The sequence below is a fragment of the Rhinolophus sinicus genome, chromosome 17 (genome assembly GCF_057876585.1).
Source record: "Rhinolophus sinicus isolate RSI-liver-muscle chromosome 17, RSI-T2T, whole genome shotgun sequence".
NCBI classification, from domain to species: domain Eukaryota; kingdom Metazoa; phylum Chordata; class Mammalia; order Chiroptera; family Rhinolophidae; genus Rhinolophus; species Rhinolophus sinicus.
This window is the reverse complement of record NC_142517.1, coordinates 159,711,937-159,732,587: the sequence shown is the minus strand read 5'-3', so window position 1 is coordinate 159,732,587 and position 20,651 is coordinate 159,711,937. Positions and strand designations below refer to the sequence as shown.

Sequence of the window (20,651 nt, the reverse complement as noted above, 5' to 3'; positions counted from 1 at the left end):
AGACAGGGCTATGGGAAATCCAAGACAGCCCCTTGGTTTTTCCAAGATCCCTGGCAATCCTCATTTTTCGTTTTTTGCATTCCTCCATGCATCATAATGCATTTAAGCTGCACTTAAATTAGATGAAGGAACTTATGAATTGACATTATTTAAAGGAGACATCTTACATTATTGCCAAGAGTTGATAAAGTCATTTCAAGAAAATGTCAGATAGATAACCTCTTCCTTACACAGTGACCTCCCAGGAGATGAAGACTTTAGAGATCATTGACTACTACCTGGAGATTTTGTTTATTGGAAACGACATCAAATAAATGACACTCTCCAAGCTCTTTGGAAGGGACCTTATTGGCTGCCTAACTGTGAATGGGTATCTATCCCTCTCTCTGACACTCGCCTCCAATAGGCACCAAAGACTCCTCAAGGTTGAGAAGCTTCTGACATCAGAAGTAGAGGACTATCCCCAAACATTCACAAGGCCTGTATACCAACAGGTTGAACCCAGAAACCATTTGATTATCTTTACCTGCCTGCTAATGAAATGAGTCATAATGATAGTTACGTATGTTCTTTGGATTCTTCTATACAGTCCAACGGTTAATGATGATTGAAGATGTATAAGATAACTTTTAACTCTTTTTTGATTTATGTAAACGTTATAGTAGACGGAAAATACAGAAAAATGAGACAGAATGGCAAAACTCAGATCATGATAGTTCACAGGATAGATATGATCCAGAGTTTTTTGTTTTTTTTGGTTTTTCTGGAAGGTTTTTTTTTTTTATTTTTTCAATGAAGGCCATTACACCTGTCTGCTTCTGTTTACCTGCCCTACACTTTTAGGAAGATTTGACCTCAGTTCACATCCCATGGTTCCTGGACTGCCCCATTACAATGGTCCACCTTTTCAACAAGACAATGTCAATACTGAGATTTCCTAGGAATGAACCTCCCTAGCATTGTGAGACCACACTATCTGACCAAAAGTTTGGTTATCAATGCATCCTTCAGACTGATTTATGACCCAAAGAGGAAACTGAATGAAAAGGGGCTCTGTAATAAATCAAGCCCAGTCACTGAAAGTAACCCTACAAGGTGATCTGATTATGAATTCCTAACTGGACAGATCATGGTAGGTAGTCGTGCCCCAGGCTTATAAAAGGTTTATCTTTGCCTTAAGCAAGCCCTGTCCATTGTTCTTGTGCATCTAGGTTAACACACCTTTGAAATGCCAGAAGTATTCCTCTTTTCCAGACCCCCCCGAGGTGTAACCACCCTCAAGGGAGCACATAATCTTGTTCACTATCCTGTAGTCCAATCATAGACATTTTCCCGCTTTGATTTCTCCCACCTTCATGTATTCTTCCTTACATTCCTTCCTTAATTTCAAATGTATAAAAAGAACTGTAAAACTGTCATTCCCCAGAGCATTTGAGATCTTGCTTCCTGGCACGTTGTCAGTTTGGCTCAAATAAACTCTTATAAAAAATTTTCTACAGGTTTTGATGCTTCTTACACTAACGATAATAGAGTCTAGATTACAGGGTTGTTTTATGGATCAAATGAGATTATACATGTAGAACATTTTAAGTGCCATGTAAATATTAGCTATCACATTATATCATGCCATTGTTTTAGCCTTGGAGAGGAGTGGGTGCCTGGGTGCATTCACATCTGTCAGAATCTTGACCCCTTATGGAGAGATATTTCCATCATACCAATTAAATATCTGGAGATTTTGAAAACTAAGGCCATATAACCTATAAATATCTATGGACATTTTTATTTTTAAAATGTGATCAGAAGGGGATTTAATCTCTTTCAGACCACTGCAATTGAGTGGAAGTACGATAAAAATTCAACAGTTAAGCAAGTAAATGGTAGCTAATAACGGGCCAGTTACATGTTTGGAGGCAAGTGGGTAGGGGGACCAACCCCAGGGAACACAGATGGCCATGGCAGAGCTATATTTAACACTATGTACTTCCCAAGGTGCCCGACTGACCTTTGCACAAACTCTTCAAAGAGGATGCGGTGGGAATAACCCTGCCGGCGGATGCTGACTGTCTCCAGGATCCCCGTGGAGCGGAGCTGGACCCGCACTCTATCTTGAGAGAACTTCAGGGCCTCTCGATCATCATTGGGTTTAATGCAGCGCACAAAGTGGGGCTGTCCAACCACCATTTTGGAGAGCAGATCCATCAGAGAGTACTACCAGAGGAAAAAAGACATCAAATGAGTGAGTTTATCCACAAATATAAGGGATAACTACAACACAGGACTGCAGGAGCCTCCAGAGCTGTTTGTTGGCTTGCAAACAACTCATGGAACTTTTTTGAGGCTGAACAAGAAACCAGCAATAGGAGATGATTAGTTCTGGTATGTACTTACAGATGTTCACAGATTCAAAAACATTCTTTAAACATCATCTAGTGCCAAGCAATGTCCCCATGTGGCAGAAATTTAGGTACCTAAGAACATGCCTTGGTTATCCCATAACTCTATCACCAGAACTAGCTCTTCTCTGGTATTCCAAGATGATATTCCATAAATTGTATCTGTAATTTAAAATATCCAGCTTTTAGGGAAGGGGTTAGTTGTTTCTTCAACCTAAGAACTACCAGAAAGTCTAAGCAAATCAGATATCATTGGTAGAGAAAAACAGAAAGAGTATAAAGGAAACAAAAAAATTGGAGGAAAGAAGAGGATAATGAAGATTAACTACATGAAATGGCTGGTACGAGGCTCTCACAGAGAGAAAGCACATGGAAACGCAGAGCGGTGCTTGTGCAAGGGAGGTTTCAGTTGTTCCTTGGGGGCATCTACTATTGGAGCTCCCTTGTGGACATGCTTTTAGGAGCAATTACAAGCCACTTGGGAAATCAATCTCATTATTTCATAATCACACCTCCTGCTGATCCAAAGTGGTGTTACCTAGTTTGCCAATACACCTTATTTCTTGGGTTTAGCATTTGGAGACCAGTATTTTGAGGACACCAAATTGATTGTCATGGGCATACTTCTGAAAAACTATAAGCCAGAGCCTTCTCTGCTGATAGAGGGATTCTAGGATCCTTGAGGATGATGTCACAGAGTTGTTCAGAGCCTCCAGATCCCATGGGACATGGAGACACACACACACACACACACACACACACACACACACACACACACAACAAGACACAAAGAGGATATAGCTGCTAAAGGGAACAGGACCAGGGTGGTTCTCAAGATAAGAAATAAGTGGCAATTAGAAATGTACAAACATGAATGATGAAACAGGGACTGAATGCCCGTTTGCATTTCAGAGGATCTGTAGCAGGGATCACTACGTGGAGAAAGTGCTAGACACAAAGGCTTCTGGGCTCCTTGAATTCATACCCTGAGCCGGGCTCTAGGCTGCCTCTGAAGCACAGTTAGCTAGGGTAGGCTTCTTGGCTTTAGAGCCTTCTTGAACCTGCAAGCTTTCTGTGGAGCCTGCTATCCATGGTGCTGGCTCCCCGATCCTGCCCTTCAGCCTGCCTGGCAACTGCAGCTCATGACCCATCTTCCCACCTGACTTCCCCTTCCTGTGGCAACTCCACCTTACAACCTTATTCTTTTGTTCCTGGGAGCAGTAGTTCTGTCTTTGGTCTAAGAGCATCTTCACCATGAAGCTGGCTGGACTTTAGCTCCCAGGGGCTTCTAACCGATCTATAGTTTAAAGATAAACAAATCTGTGCAAATTGGTACAAGAGTGTCTGTGTCTTATATTTCCTATATAATGTGCATTTAACAGAGCCTTTATAGAGACCACATTTTTACTCAAAGGAGTCATTTTACTAGATGAAATTTCAGGAATTGGGCAGCAGAGTTGGGAAATAATTGGGCTTAGGCAAATGGGTCTTGCAATGGGTCACTTCAACCTAGGAAAATTAAGTCAAAGCTAAGACAGATTCTCTCAGGCTCTGAGCTTGATAAGCCACCTTCTGAAATTTTATTAACTACTTTACTTTCAGTAAATAGGCTAGAAAAGACCCTGACTCCAGTAGCTTTCACGCCAAGAAGCAGCTCAAATGCTAACAGACCCAGCACATTCAACGGACAGAGTTGTGTGCCAGTGGCAGAGAGGGCTTTCTACAGCCCTTGGGGTTTCATCTGATCTGAGATGAGGGAACACTGTACTCGGAGGTAAATTTCCTGCTATAATTTTCTCTCCTCACAACCCCACTTTTTCTAACTGACTCTTGTGTTTTGCTCTTGTTTTAATGACTCTATTAAATCTGGGCCTTTTGTGGGCTGGCAAGTCCTTTCTGTAAGGCGGTGGACAGAGATCAAGGAGACTCCGTACCCGGAAGTAGGAAGCCATGGTCTGTCTCTTCATGTTGGTGGTTTCTTCCGGATGCCGTATTACTTCTAGGGTGTCCACCTGGAACATAGGGAGAGGGAAACGTTTTGAGGATATAGACAATTCATTTTCTAGCTTTTTCAAAATATGAAGGGTTGTCTGGTCAAATAGCTGAGGGGTCTTGATGTTTAGAACACAATAGTGCACACTATGGAGAAAAATTTTAAAGACATATAAAAGAAAAAGTAGAATTTGCAGGGTTCTTTTCACTTGACAATGACCACACTGCAAAGTACAATATGGTCTAAGTATAAACTCCCATCAGTGTTATTTCTATACTTCTCCATGTTCTAATGGGCCCCTGTTAAGCTCTCCAATAATGTCATGTGAGACCTAACTATTTCTTAAAAGAAAACTGGGCAAAGGCCCTTGAAGCTGGGTGATTATAAAGTCATGGGCCCAAAGTCCACGTTGAACCTCAGATAATAAGGTAAGCTCCAGTGGCTTTTCTGCCCTAGGAATTTATGAAAAAAACAACAATAGTAGGAATTAATTGCAAGCAGCCTGTGTTTTGCTATGGTACCTCCACACTAAAAGCCCTGCTCCTGCACACACAAAGCAATTTGGTCTGCAGAGTGCATGGGTGGCATTTCCACACTGGCCTCCACAGTGGCAGCTTCCCATCTGCTCTGAACAGGTGGCAAGGGTATGAGGCAGGAACGTTTGAACTGGAAGATGCTGCTGTCAGCATGTGTGTTCTGCTTGGTGGATTGCTGTCCAGGTAGCGACCTCCCTATGGGGTGAAGATGTCTGCAGCCTTGTTCAACAAAAGTGAAAAGTGTGTGCTGAAGGGACAGTGGTCCAAGGAGGGAGGAGAATAATGAGGCTTACGTCCAGGGGTGTTTACGTAGGGGACAGTGTGCAAAATGGAAGGAAATGCTTCAAATGGCTTGGATAAAGAAAACAGGTGTATTGAAGAACGGGAACAAATGTGGAGCCATGTTTTCAAAAACTGGAAAAGCAACGTAATAGTGAGTTAGCAGGAATCTGAGGATATCTCCGAGTGAAGCAATGTTGGGGGCATGGCAGCTTTCTTTTTCTATACTGCAGATTGGATGCATTCCCAAAGCTGTTATTCATTTGTGTGCAGCAGAGGCAATGGGACAACCACCTGTAGGTTTGACTTCTTAAATTTTTGTAATGAGAAAGCAGGCAACGAATGCTCTGTGTTGAAAAGGAAGGCTGCTCTGATATAGAACAGGGAAAAACAAACATAACACACCCATCCCACCGGCAGAGATAAAACTGTACTCCCCAGGGTCATCTGCCTAAAGGTTTCTTCCCCCATCTCACTCCCATTTGGAGGATGGAGCTCAGAGTCGGTGAGGTTTGGGGGGCAAGCTAATCAGGACCAAAGGAAAAAAGATCTTGGCTGGGGCCTGCGTTTGGTCAGATTGTAAATTCTGAGAGTTTTCTTAAACTTTTTTCCTCCTCATTTTCTTTCCCCCCACCTGAACTTCAAACACACACACACACACACACACACACACACACACACACACACACACTCTCTCTCTCTCTCTCTCTAAACTTTTGGGAATTTCCCCACCATTTCCTTTTATCCTTTAAGAACCTCATCTTGCTTTGAACCTGTGCTTTCCTCCTTCATTTCCCTCTCTTTTTATTCAAATTAGCCAGCCAGTGCCAGCCCCTTAGGCTTTAATGCACTATGGAAGGGCGACTGAAAAGCTCACCCAAATTCCTTTTATTAATAGAATTTACCTGTTACCCTCCCTCAAAACGGTGAACCCTGGTATTCAAGAATTTACCACTTTAGTGATCAGAAAATCCTTGATGTATATTAATTCTGCTGAGACATAATTTAAAAGATATAATATGCAATGTTTTCAAGATCACTACCCATCCCCTCCAGCAAATTAGAAAAGTATGGTAGAATGAAGCACAAATTTGCACTCCAAAAGTCATAAGGCTTGTGGGCTGCCCTGTTTAACCACCCAGCATGACTTCAAGTTCTGTCCTTGTACTCACATACAGAGAGAAACTCTTGGGAAGTAAGTAAAAACCTATTCTGTGTTATATACAATCTTTAAATATTAATGCTTGTCTGCAGTTCGTCACCTACCTATCTAGTACTGTATTTTAAAGAATAAATAATATGCTATCGGGATATTTTCTAATTTAAGAATTTGGAAAGGTCTTGTGTTGGTCAAGGGTCTCCTTTGTATTTGCATAGTCACAAGATACTCCTGAACACAGAGTGACTCTAAAAGAGGGAATTTTGGACAAGGGACCTACTATAAATTGCCTCTCTTGGCCCTTCAAACTAGGAGACCTCTGTCTGCACTGGTCCTACCATGAACTTCAGAGAACACCAATAAATTACAAAATATCAAAAGCAAGAGAGATGAGAAGGTTGTTGTCTAACCTAAGAACTTGCCTTCCTGAGCTAATTTAGTTAATGGTAGACTCATTTAATTAAAAAAAGAAAAAAAAAAGCCTCTTGGAAACAATCCAGAAAGGAGATTCTATTAGGGACATCAATTAGCAAATAGTTCTTCCAAAAGGTGAGGATTATCACAAGAAAAGAACAGTCCTCTCCAAAGTATAAATGTTTACCTCATAGCAGAAAAAGAGACTGGAAAAGCTTTCCTAGGCTCTGGAGATAAGTGCTGTAGCACAAAGCTTTGGAATCAGACACACCTGGTTCAAATTCTGCCTTCTCTACTTACTAGCTGTGTGGCTTTGGACTTGTTATTTAACTTCTCAAAGTCTCCGTTTTCCTCATTAGTAAAACTGGTTAGTAAAAACCATTGCCTTGCACAGACCCAAAAAAGTCAGTCAGTTGCCGTTCCATCATCAGCGTGTTTGATTTAGTTTTAATTCAGTGATCCATGTTAAGGATGCAGGGTTTTTTTCCATGGCAGAAGGTGAGTACTAGCTCCCATGCAACACAGCAAGGAGATCTTTTTATTAGGCTGGTGCAAAAGTAACTGTGGTTTAAAAGGTTAAAAATGTATTGCAAAACCCACAATCAGTTTTGCACCAACCTAATATTTATCGGTAGAGAAAATATGCTGTTTCCCAGAAAATATGACCTAGCCAGACAATCAGCTCTAATGCATCTTTTGGAGCAAAAATTAATATAAGACCCCGGTCTTATTTTACTATAAGACCGGGGTCTTATAGTATAGTATAATATAATATAATATAATATAATATAATATAATATAATATAATATAAAATAAATATAATATAATACTGGGTCTTATATAATATAAGACCGGGTCTAATATAATATAATATAATATAATACCAGGTCTTATATTAATTTTTGCTCCAGATGACACATTAGAGCCGATTGTCCTGCTAGGTCTCATTTTCGGGGAAACACAGCATGTCCAATGAAACCCATTTCAAAATGATCTATAAAACAAATATTCTGAATAAAACCATTGTCTAACCCAGTATACCTGTCTCCTACAACAGCAGTTTATACAACACTGCAAGCCAGCGGAGCTGAGCAAGTTTACTTTTTGCTCACAGCACTAATGTCCTGCCCTGTTCCTTGTGAGAGGTGCTGGTTAGCCTTCAAAGTCGTCATGAGTAAGCTTTACAAATTGTGGTATAAACCCCGAAGCCCACAGGAAATGAGCACGCTTCCATATACATATGGACTCCACACATGGAATTTTAGATGGTTATCAAAACGTGAGTAATAAAACATTTATTGTTTCCAATGTGAAATCACTGTACTACATACTCTGCCTACATTAATGTCATTGAATTCTCATGACCCTGTGAGGTAAGTACTGTTGTTACTCCTCTTCTCCATATAAGGAAGTCAAGGCTCAGAGATTTTAGGTAGATCTCCCAGTCTTGCAGCTCGTACTTGGCCATGCCTAGATCGGAACCCTGTTCTGTCCAAAACCTACTTCTTAAACATTATATACGTCTTTTCTATGTGGTTTGATATAACTCATAAAAGCAGTCTGAAAGCATGGTATTATTAAAAAGATTTGCCTCCTCTGTCAACTAAATTTGCTATAGGATAAAGACACAGACTCCAAAAAGTCTCATACACTGTGTAGAGTTCAGGAACAAATGAAAAATTGAAGGAAAATTTTTCCCTGGTCTTTGTTAGTGTCCACTATTTGCATCCTGAAACCTCAGAAGGGCTTGTATTTATCTTCATGACAAAACCTTTGTCATGAATTTTTACTGCTATCAAGTGACCCATCCATTTGTTAAGGAAAAAGTCCCTGAAGTATCGCTTTTCTCAAAAGTCCCCATAGCACTAAGTGGGGACACAAGACTGGCACTGACATGGGGCCCAGTGACGGGGGGTTGACTGTGTTGGATGCTAGCTTCTCCCTCTCTTCATCACCTATTAAGATGGTATATAACTCCCCAAATCTAATCATCCCTTTGAGTCATTTATTTGGTGAAGGCCTGTATGTACATGAATCTGGTTTTTTTTCTCTAGCTAATCTGTCAGTTTGAGTTTAATTCACAGTCCCCCAACTATTGAACTTGAGGGTAGATGAAAACTTTTTTTTTTCCCGACATAGGATTGTAAATGATTCCATGATGTCTCAAATTCCTAACACCTGATTTCTAAATGCCTGTAGTCTCTTTTTCAGGTTGCCAAGGCAGTAGGCAAGATAAAGGAAACTAGTGTAACCCACCTGCAATGATTCCCAGGCAGGAGCACCTTGTGGCCCAAATTATTTAGGGTACAAACCTACCACTCACCTTGGCTCTTCCAGCACTGAAATGTGGAGGCAAAGATCTTGAGGCTGCTGTTATCCTGGCTCTTGTCTGGGCCAAGTTACCTAGGAAAAAGGAACAATATAAGCCAATTGGAGCTCAGAAGGCTTGCTTTTTACCCACATGACTAAAGAAGTTAAAGTGAAGGAAAGTTAAAGTAACGATCATGAGTAATTTTCCCTTTGTGACCTTACAGTTTTCTGAATTTTCCAAAAGATATGCACTGAATTTGCAAAATTTGGAAAAATTTGAATTTTGAAACTTCAATGATATAAATTATAAATAATTTTTAATAATTATTTATAAGTAATAAATAATTTATAATATAAATTAAATGTATATTAGTTTCATAGCAAAAAAGAAACAAAAAGTCTCCATTTATTTCAACAAACTAGGAATACAAGGAAATTACCACAACGTTAAAAGGCCATATGTGAAAAGCCCACAGCTAACATGCTCAACAGTGAAAAATTGGAAAGTTTTCCTCTAAGACCAGAAACAAGGCAAGATACACATTCTCATAAGTTCTACTCAACATAGTACTTAAAGTCCTAGCTAGAGCAACTAGGCAAGAAAAATAAATAAAAGCTATCCAAATCAGAAAGGAAAAAAATAAAATTATCTCTGTTTATAAATGATATAATCTTATATATAGAAAACGTTAAATATCCTACAAGTAAAACTCTTAAAACAAATAAATGAATTCAAAACACAGTTGTAGGATATAAAAATCAACATACAAAAAATCAGCTGTATTTCTATATACTAACAATGAAAATCTGAAAAGGAAATTAAGAAAACAATCCCATTTACAATAGCATCGAAAAGAATAAAATACATAGGAACAAACTTAACCAAGTTGGTGAAAGACTTGTACACTGAAATTATAAAACATTCCTGAAAGAAAGTTAAAAAGACATAAATAAATAGAAGAACATCCTATTGTGGGGGAGAAAAACATTTTTCAACTACCCACTTTAGGTTCATTGGCTGGGGCCCTGCAAATTAGACTGACAGAAAACAGATTACCGTGTTTCCCCCAAAATAAGACCTAGCCGGACCATCAGTTCTAATGTATCTTTTGGAACAAAAATTAATGTAAAACCATGTATTATATTATATTATACCCAGTCTTATATTAAAATAAGACTGGGACTTATATTAATTTTTGCTCCAAAAGACGCATTAGAGCTGATGGTCTGGCTAGATCTTATTTTCAGGGAAACACGGTAACAAAAGAAAAACAAGCAGAAGTTTATTAATGCATGCATCACACATACAACTGGAGTACTCAGTGATGAATAACTCAAAGAGGTGGTTAGAACTGGGGCTTACATAGCATCTTAACAAACAATAAATTTGTAGAGAAGTAAGAAGACAAAGGAAAAGAAGTTCAAGTTTCTGGGGTGGTAAACTGTGGAAAAGTAAATATATGAGGAAGCTAATGGAAGATAAGGGCTATTTAATAAAGTTTGTTATTCTTCTGGTGCTGTCACTGGGTTGATAAGGTCTAAAGTTGTCTCTGTCTTCTAACCTTTCTGGTAGAGTGGGGAGGGCATAGAGCTTGTAAAAATATATGTCCTGCTTTACAAATTTATATCCTGGTTTTAGGAAAATAGTGGGGAGGGCAGAGAGCTTTTCCTATATCTCTTTCTTGATTGCCTTCAGCTCAAAATAATCCTTATGCCAATGTGGCATATTTTGGGGTCACATAATCTGCTAACCGTCCCTGTCTTTGTGGGTTGGACATTATTAAAATGTTCATGCTACCCAAAGAAATCTACAGATTCAATACAGTCTCTATCTAAATCCCAATGGTATATTTGCATTAATAGAAGAAAACAATCTTGAAATTTATATGGAATTACAAATGATCCCAAAGCGCCAAGCTCCAAAACAATTGTGAGAAGCAAAAAAAGATTATAAAGCTACGGTAATCAAAACAGTATGGTACTGGCATAAAGATAGATATCTAGAGAAATAGAACAGAATAGAGAGCCCATAAACAAATTCATTCATATATATGGTCAAATAATCTTTGACATGGTGCCAAGACTCTAAAATGGGGAAAGGATTTTTCTCTTCAACAAATGGTGTTGGGAAAACTGGACATGTACATGCAAAAGAATGAAACTGAACCTCTGTTTCACACTATACGTGGAAATCAACCCATATTGGACTAAAGACTTACATATAAGTCCTGAAATTATAAAACTCCTAGAAAAAAAAATATAGGGGGAAAGCTTCATAACATTCATTGGTCTTGGCAATGATTTCTTGGATAGGGCACAAAAAGCACAGGGAGCAAAAGCAAAAATAAAAAAGTTGGACTACATGAAACTTAAATCTTCTGCACAGCAAAGGGAACCATCAACAGAGAGAAAAGGCAACATACAGAATGGGAGACAATATTTGCAAACCATATATCTGACAATGGGGTAATTTCCAAAATAGGCAGTTGACCCTTGAACAATAAGGGTTTGATGTGTGGGAAATCCACGCATCGAGGTAAGAAACAGCCAAACTGTACAGAACTTTCCTGAGTTTATTTCAGCCAAACTGATGACATACCAGAAAGCAAGATCTCAAATGCTCTCAGAATGACAGTTTGCTGTTTCTTTTATACATTTGGTGTGAAGGGAGGAACATAAGGAAGATTTTATGAACATGGGAGAACGCAAGGCAGGAAAATCTCTATGATTGGATTACAGGATAGTTAACAAGATAATATGCTCTCTTGAAGGTGGTTGTACTTCTGAGGGGTCTGACAAAAAGGCGTTTCAAAGGTGTGTTAACCTAGATGCACAAGAACAATGGACAGGGCTTAAGGTAAAGATAATTTTTACTAGGGAAGTTATAGGCTTTAGTTGTGACTACCCACGATGACCTTCCTAGTTAGGAATTTATGATCAGACCACCCTGTGTGGTTACTTTTGATTAGATTTATTACAGAGCCCCTTTATCATCCAGAAATGTGAAAGTGGACTCAAGCAGTTCAAACCCATGCTGTTCAAGGGTCAACTGTGTATTTGATCAGTAGTTGGGAACCCAAGTATGAGGAAGGCCGACTTAAGTTATATGCAGATTTTTGACAGCATGGATGGTCAGTGCCCCTAACCTCTATATTGTTCAAGCGTCAACTGTATAAGAAACTCCTATTACTCAATAGCAAAAAATTAAAAAATACAATAAAGCAACATAAAAATAAAATAACCTAATTAAAACAAGAGCAAAGGACTTGAATAAATATTTTTCCAAAGATGACATACAAATGGCTAACAGGTATATGAAAAGATGTTCAATATCACTAATAATCAGAGAAATTCAAATCAAAATCACAATGAAGTATCATTTCATACCTGTTAGAATGATTATTGTAAATGAAGGGAAGCAAAATACACCACCTCAATATATGCCTCTTTGGCATATTGATTACTTTAAGCTGGTTATTTTTAAGAAACAGCAGACACAGGTGAAACTCTGAAAACTGACTAGAAGTCACCCTTTTGCAAAAAACATTTACATTTATGAGGGAAATCTCCATTTGTAAGGGTGTCTCCCTGGCCAATACTGGTTAGAGAAGAATGATTCCAAATGTCTAGAAATTCTTATCAGTGCAGAAGGAAAGGACTTCAGTCTACATAACAATCTTACCCTTGTTTACTATGCTTTTCCTGGTCACTTCCCACAACTGGCCTCCCCCCAACATCTTTTATCTTCAGCCAGAGATATTATTATTTAAGGTGATGGCTTGAGCTATTTCAGGGAGTTATTCAGTTTTCCTGGCTCTTTCCCATGTATACAGGAGGCATACATGTTACTAAACTTCTGTTTGTTTTTTTCCCCTGTTAATCTTTCTAATATAGGGGTTTCTCAGCCAAGAACCTAAATGGGTAGAGGAAAAATTATTTTTCTTAACAACAACAACAACAGAAAATAACAAGAGTTGGCAAAGATATGTAGAAATTGGAAGCCTTGTGCACTGTGGGTGAGAACGTAAAATGGTGTAACTGCTATGGAAAACAGTATGGAGGTTCTTCAAAATATTAAAAATAGAACTACCATATGATCCAGCAATCCCACTTTTGGGTATTTATCCAAAAGAACTGAAAACAGAATCTTGAAGAGATATGTGCATTACCATGTTCATTGCAGCTGAAGGGAACCAAAAATTTTACCACCCTGAAGCCACTTTTTGGGATATTGATTTTAAGCTCTTTATTAAAAAATAAGACTCAGAAAGAACCTTTTGACCCTCCTCCTTTTCCAGCCCAAGAGATTCAGACAGAAAAACCTGCTTTAGGAAGGGAGGCTTGGCCTAATCACCTTAAGAATCTTCACCTTAGCTTGAGTCCAAAGACTCCTAGCCTGTTAGCTTGATACCTACCCCCTGTGACCCATTGTTCCTAAGTTGCCCAGTAAAAATTTGCCTGCCCTGTGTGTTCTGTTCTTCCTTAACTACCTATAAATCACCCATTGTCATGCGGGGAAGCCTGCAGGGTCTCTGGTCCCGCTCCCCATACAAGAACGCAGGACACGGTGAGGCCAAAAAGGAACACCCACGGAGCCATAGATGGGGGAGTCATACCACTATATTCTCGCTGGCAGCACTATACTCTCACTGGAGGCTGGATCCACACTGTCCGCAAACCGCCATCCACGCTTGCCAGCCCAGCCGCCATCTTCTTGCTAGCCCCCATTCTTCTCTCTTCTCTAGCGTAGCCACAGCAGTTATATTGGCGGCTAATTGGCTAACTGGCTACAGCTGACGGCCAATCAGCCACAGCTGACGGCCATCTACTACCTGAGCCAGCACTCCTCCACGTGAGGCCGAGAGCCTGTAAACTACTTTCTGGGGCTCTGCCCCCACACCCATCTTCACTTCTGAAATCGAATACCCCATCCCATTCTTTCTCCTTTGTCCAAATGTCTTATGTACTCTGTTGCCTCACTGTCTTTGGAATTATAACTATGTGAAATCACCATGTGCATGTATCAAAAACTTGATTTTCTTCTGTTAATCTGTTTCTGTTCATTTGGTTATTAACCCAGCTAGAAGACCTCAGAAGGTGAGAGGAACAGTATTAACTTTTGAAGGGCCACCACAGTTTTGGTGAACCAGCCCAGGAGAACTCACAGGCTGGGACGTAACTGCTAGCTCCTTGGACTGCTGCAGCTAAGGGACCATGGACATCTCAGCAAGTAGAGGTGGTAAGTATTGCCCTGTCAGCCTCTCTGATCTCATCTGCATGGTTCAGTGGAAGGGGTGAGAATCTTTTTCGGTCTTCTAAATTTAGATTGGCAGGAGAAAATATTTGTGAAACTATTTTCTTGGGCAAACGCAACTCTGGTAAAGACGTGTTTTGAATCCTCTTGTTTTCTATTGATCCCATTCCTTCCAGAAATTGTGTCTGATCTCTGCCAGCTGGATAATGTATATGCATCTGGCGGGTGGCCCAACAGGCTGTGGATCCAAGCTTCGGGAATCTTAAACCTCATTCTGTTCAAAAGCTGGGAAAGCACGTGGTTCCCTGTGTTTTGGAACAGCTGCTGAGAGACAGGCTCCCCATCTTTCTTAGGCTATCTACGGGAATGAACTGTTGGATGTGAGGGCCGTATCCTTTGTGCTCTTTATGGAAGCATTTTGTTTCCCTTGTTAGGCCATAAAAGGCTGATTGGTTTGATTAGATATTAAAATCCTCTCATCACTAGCCAGATGATGGATGTTTTGAATTGGAAAAATTTTTTAGAGAGCTCTCATATTGGTGTGATAACTAAGCCTTAAGATATCCTTAATAAGGTGGCAGGACAGAAATTAGAACAAAAATCAAAGGTCCCTCAGACACCTTCCTATTTGCCTTCAGACATTTACAGATATTGTAAAATCTCCAGGTATTGGAAATACAATTGCATTGCACTTAAAAAAGAAAAATAGATACACAGAAATATAACTAGTCTTAAGTTTTTTAATTTGCTATTTAGCTTTTTGGGTCTTACAGATGCTAATACAGATATAAAGTTAAGCAACATTAGGTTAATTAACAAGAGCATTAAGAAGAAAAAAGGCAGAAGGCAAAATCAAGAGATTTCCCAACAAGATGGAAAATTTTAAAAGGATATTGAGATATAAGATTCTGAGAATTGGTATATATGAACATGTTTTAAAGGATCTAATAACTGATCAGAAATTTGAGAAAATTGGAAGCTGCTTTTTCAAAGTCTGATAGGAATTTTTAAAAATCTCAGCATCTCCTCAGGCCCTCCTGGGTAAATCAGAAATGTAAACATAGCCCACTACTTCTTGAGGCTGAGGTAACTGAAGTAAAAAAAACCCCAAAACCTGAAGAGGGGGAATATTTAAAACCACAGCGACTAGTCTCCCATGCCTGACACCCCTCTTCCCCATCATCCTTAACAATTGTCAAGGGCAAGTGAAAAATTTATGTCCTCTCCACAATTATTAGTAATTCTGTTTATTAGTCTTGATCTGTTTGTGATATCTGTTTGTGTTTATATATGTATGGTATGTTTTGTACCTCCAGATGGTATTACTAGGTTGTAATATTTGATTGGCTTAAAGGAATTAAGGTTATATAAACTAAGAAATATTACAGAACCTAATGAGTACTTTTCAAGATCCTATGATCTGGGAGAATATTTGATATTAAAGCTGGTTTAGGTTTGGTTTAGTAAAATAGACATGTCTTTTAGAGTTACCGTATTTCCCTGAGACCTGGCCGGACCATCAGCTCTAACACGTCTTTTGGAGCAAAAATTAACATAAGACCCAGTCTTATTTTAATATAAGACCAGGTATAACACAATATAACATAATACCCGGTCTTATTTTAATATAAGACCCGGTCTTTAATATAATATAATATAATATAATATAATATAATATAATATAATATAATATAATACCAGGTCTTATATTAATTTTTGCTCCAAAAGTCACACTAGAGCTGATGGTCCAGCTAGGTCTTATTTTCAGGGAAACACGGTATTAACATTAAATATATCTTTGTTTTACCTGGGTTTACAAAAATAAGTTCATGTTATTGAGACAGAAAAACCATAGGCAGTCAGGGACATGGCCACAATGGAGGGGATTAAGGCCAAGACCATAACAAAAGCCAAAGGAAATGATTTTAAATTAGTTAATAATTCCAAACTGCAGGGCCCGATAGAATAATCAGTCCCGGTTCTGGGGGGCCAATCAGCTTCTAGTTAACAATTTCAAACTGCAGAGCCCACCAAGGTTAACTGCCCAAGTACAGGAGACCAATCAGCTCTGACTCAGAGACGTTATAGTTCCTAGCATAGCCCTGTTTGGTGGGGCATTCCATTTTCAGATAGCCCCTCTCTCTGGAGAGCTTTTTCTCTTGTGCTTTATAATAAAACTGTACTGCTTACATCTTGACTCTCCGGTCCGCATTCTCATTCTTTGGGTACATGAGACCACGATCCCAGGAAGACACCAGGATCCTATATCATTATCCCTGTTACAAAACTTGTCAAGAAAATAGCTCAGATAATAAATGACTTTAAAATCTCATAGAGTTAAGAACTAATAGATGTAACTAAAAATAAAAGGTTTTAGATAAACCTTTCAGTAATTATTATGTTGTATGATGTGTATCCTTAAACATAGTTTTCCAAAATCTGTTTGTTGGTAACTTGAAACATCAGAGTTTCAGTAAGTTAAGTTAAATGATAAAAATTATTCAATATGTAGGTATTTCCAAATAACATGCGATTCGGAAACATTAATAGATGAAGTTTACCTATTTTGGGCTTCCTATTACAGAGATACTAAAGGATAAATTTAGGTCAGTTAATGAATGTATCTTGAACTTCATTTTAAAATGTTTCAAAAAGTTGTGACTATATTTGCCAATGAAAGCCTATGTTTCTAAAGGTTATAAAATGTATTCATAGATTTGGCAATCTGAAAAACACTACTTGCTTATTTTTAATTGTCATTAGAAATTGAGGTTTCTAAGAGTTAAGAATTCTAATTGAGATGGAAAGAAAGTACGTTTTTGGTAATAAAAGGTATAAGGTATGTAGATAAGATTTTTGAAGGAAATGGAAAGAAAGTGGTTTATCCTAAAGTTGGTTATTTTTGAATAAGAGGCAGACTAAAAGGGACCAGGAAAATTGTAGGGAAATTTGAAAGGAAATTTTATGTATGGCTAAGATGAATAAGACTTAAATATAATTAAATGAATTTAAATATCAAAATATAATACAGAATTAGACTTTAGTTCTTTCTCACTGTTAAAGAGTAAGGTTTTCCTGTATTTATTGTGCTCCAGACCAGCTATTATGAATTTTTTTCTACCTAGAAAGCAAAGATTCTATGTTTTATAAAAATAGCTCTGTGTTTTATATTGTCTTAATCAGGTACTTGATTAGTCAAAAAATTTTCTCAGGCCTAAGAACTAAAGTCTTGCTAATGTATATTTTTATTTGATACCATTTGTCACTTTGAATAAATGAATAATATTGTTTCATAATTATATATGATCTTTTTAGTGAAGTATGTTTGACAACTTTATCAGGTTTTAAATTTTAAAGAGACTTTTTCTTAACCTGGAAATGGCTTTGGGTTATTCCAATGGGTCCCTGGAATACCTCAAAGGTTTGCTCTTTCTCTTCTTATATAAAAGAAATTTTAAACAAATTAGGCCTATCCGATATGCCTAAATTACATGGGAAGCTTTGTCAAATAAAGAAATAATAATTACATTGTATTTATATACATATATTCTCAATACTAAAATGGATGTTCTAGAGATTATATAAACATCTTCAAAAGTCTACAAAGTCCTTAGTAAAGGGAATCAAATATATGGTGTGGAAGGAGAACTGACTCTGGATGGTTAACACAGAATATGATTTATAGATGATGTAATACAGAATTGTATACCTGAAATTTATGTTACTTTACTAACAATTGTCACCCCAATAAACTTTAATTAAAAAAAAAAAGAGTCTACAAAGTCCTGATATAATTTCATTTGTAATTCTAATTGTTATCTTAAAATGTTATGTTATAGAAAAGCAAATTTCTTTGTCAATTGCATTATAATCAGATCTGTAATCGTGTTTTTTTAAGTTGCTTTTTTTGGTCACTTACAGATAGTCATTGTTTTATTCTGATGCTTTTGCAAATATGTTTCATCTTAAGGAAGATCCATGGAGAGCACTGATTTCTGAGGCTAAATTTTCAGATTGTGCTTTAAACTAGAAGATTTATAGAAATCTGAAAAATAACTGGATTCATGAAATACTGGCAAATGATCAGGATAAACAAGAATTCATTATACAGAACTGCATGAACTAAGGATGATTATAATTTTTTGTAACTTTTTGTGTGCAGTATTTCTGAATTTTAAAAATCTTTCTGTTTTCCCGATATAAGGAAACTTGTTTTGCTTAGAGCTATCTGATAAATTATAACTTTGTAAGCAGTATTGAAACATTTATTAATATCTTTTTTCCCTGACTGATCTCTCCAGAATTTGGAAACTCTTAGTATTTTTATTTTCATGGCAATATGATTATTTGCCCTAAATTCAATAAGGATCTGTTATTTTTATAATAGGATACACTTAAAAACTGGTTTTATTAGATCAAGGCTTTGACTAGAATATCATATTTGAGAGGGACAAACATAAACTCGAATGTCACCAGGAAGCTCTGGAAGCTAATAAAAGTCCCTTGGAAAAACAGACTGGTCAGTTGCTCACACGGTTCACAGCAGACTTTCCAGGGAAAGAATGAAGGTTGTTTTCCCAGAAGATGGCAAAGGAAGAACCTAAAGACATTTTGGGGGACCTTGAGAACCTGAGGAATTCACCCAAATCTGTAGGGACTGCAGGCAAAGTCTGATGGCATTATGTGGGTTGGCTTCTTAGCCCTGGGAGGCTAATTATGGTTCTAGCTGGAGATTCCTTATGAAAATTCCAGCAAAGCATTTTTAAAAGAGCCTAAATGATCAACTGCTATTCTTGTTGTATTTATACAGGCCAAACATACTGAAACTTCTTATGTCGTAAATTTAGTCTTAAGTTGGCTCTCTTTGATAAAAATGAGGACAATTTTAGAGAGAAAAATTATGTTTCAATAGAAGCTATAATACACATTTGTGGATGTTAGATTCTAGTTGTTAATTGTCTTTAAACTTATTTTTCACCTGTAAACCGGACTGGATCCTGAATTTTTCTAGTTTTCTTACATATTTGGCTACAAACCTCCAAAATAATGTATTATTTTTCTCCTATCCTTTGCCCTGGAATTATTGAGAGCTAAATCACTTTTTTCTGAGCCTTGCAACCACAAACTGCCCCTAGACGACATGATATAAACTTCAGAGAAATCGCCAACACAGCTCATGCTTAAACAATCTCAGTGACTGATGTAAGCCACACAGAGTTTACCTGACTACCTGACGACATTATCAGAGACATTCAAACTGCTTACCAGGAGAATCTGTCAGATTGTCACTGCCTGCCTTCATTCCAGCAAAAGAAGCTTTGAGCCTTTCATCTAGAAATCTTCTTGACTGACAGCCTGACAGACTCAGAAACTAGTTTATAATTTGGTCTGATCATTAACCATTGGTTTTTTGTTTTCATACACAGACCTCATTTCAATACCTGATTGCTTGCTTATACAATAGAGGCCTCACTTTGGGAGCCCATCTGCCTTACTGCCTCCTGAAATGAGACTTAACTCTGAATGATTGGATCCGTGAAACACAGAGTAATCTACCAATTTAGCTTCTGCAATGTGAAATTTTTATTTAAAGTTTCAAAGGCAGGACTGAAAGGAACCAAAATTTGACCACCCTGAGGCTGCCTTTTTTGGAATATTGATTTTAAGCTCTTTATTAAGAAATAAGACTTAGAAAGAACTTTTGACCCTCCCCACTTTTCTGCCCAAGAGATTCAGAAAGAAAAACCTGCTGTAGGAAGGGAGGCTTGGCTTAATCACCTTAAGAATCTTCACCCTAGGGACAGCCGGATGGCTCAGTTGGTTAGAGCACGAGCTCCCAACAACAAGGTTGCAGGTTCAATTCCCGCATGGGATGGTGGGCTGGGCCTCCTGCAACTAAAGATTGAAAACAGCGACTGGACTTGGAGCTGAGCTGCACCTTCCACAGCTAGGTTGAAGGACAACGACTTGGAGCTGATGGGCCCTGGAGAAACACACTGTTCCCCAATATTCCCAATTTAAAAAAAAAGAAAAAGAATCTTCACCCCAGGAAGACTGCAAGCTTGTTAGCTAGATACCCCATGTCCCATTGTTTCTGAGTTGTCCAGCAAGAATTTGCCTGCCAAAATTCTGTGTTCTGCTCTTCCTCAACTACCTGTAAATCACCCAACCTCACGTCTAACAACCTCATGTCTAAAATCTAGAACCCCATCCCTGCTCTTTCTCCTTTGTCCAAAAATGTCATGTATGACCAATGTTACCTCACTGTCTCTGGAATTTTCATGCCTATGTGAATTCTCCATGCACATG

The 20,651-nt window shown here is 38.1% G+C and overlaps 1 protein-coding gene across 1 annotated transcript in view; it reads right to left on the bottom strand.

Moving 5' to 3' along the window:
* Window positions 1-20,651, bottom strand: part of MYO3B (myosin IIIB) — a 387,431-nt gene that overhangs the window by 169,678 nt on the left and 197,102 nt on the right. The window contains exons 22-24 of the mRNA XM_088794000.1: window positions 9,102-9,181; window positions 4,331-4,408; window positions 2,006-2,211 (exon numbers count right to left, since the gene is read on the bottom strand). Of these exons, the coding sequence (XP_088650126.1) occupies window positions 2,006-2,211; window positions 4,331-4,408; window positions 9,102-9,181 (364 nt within the window). The remainder of the gene's footprint in view (window positions 1-2,005; window positions 2,212-4,330; window positions 4,409-9,101; window positions 9,182-20,651) is intronic.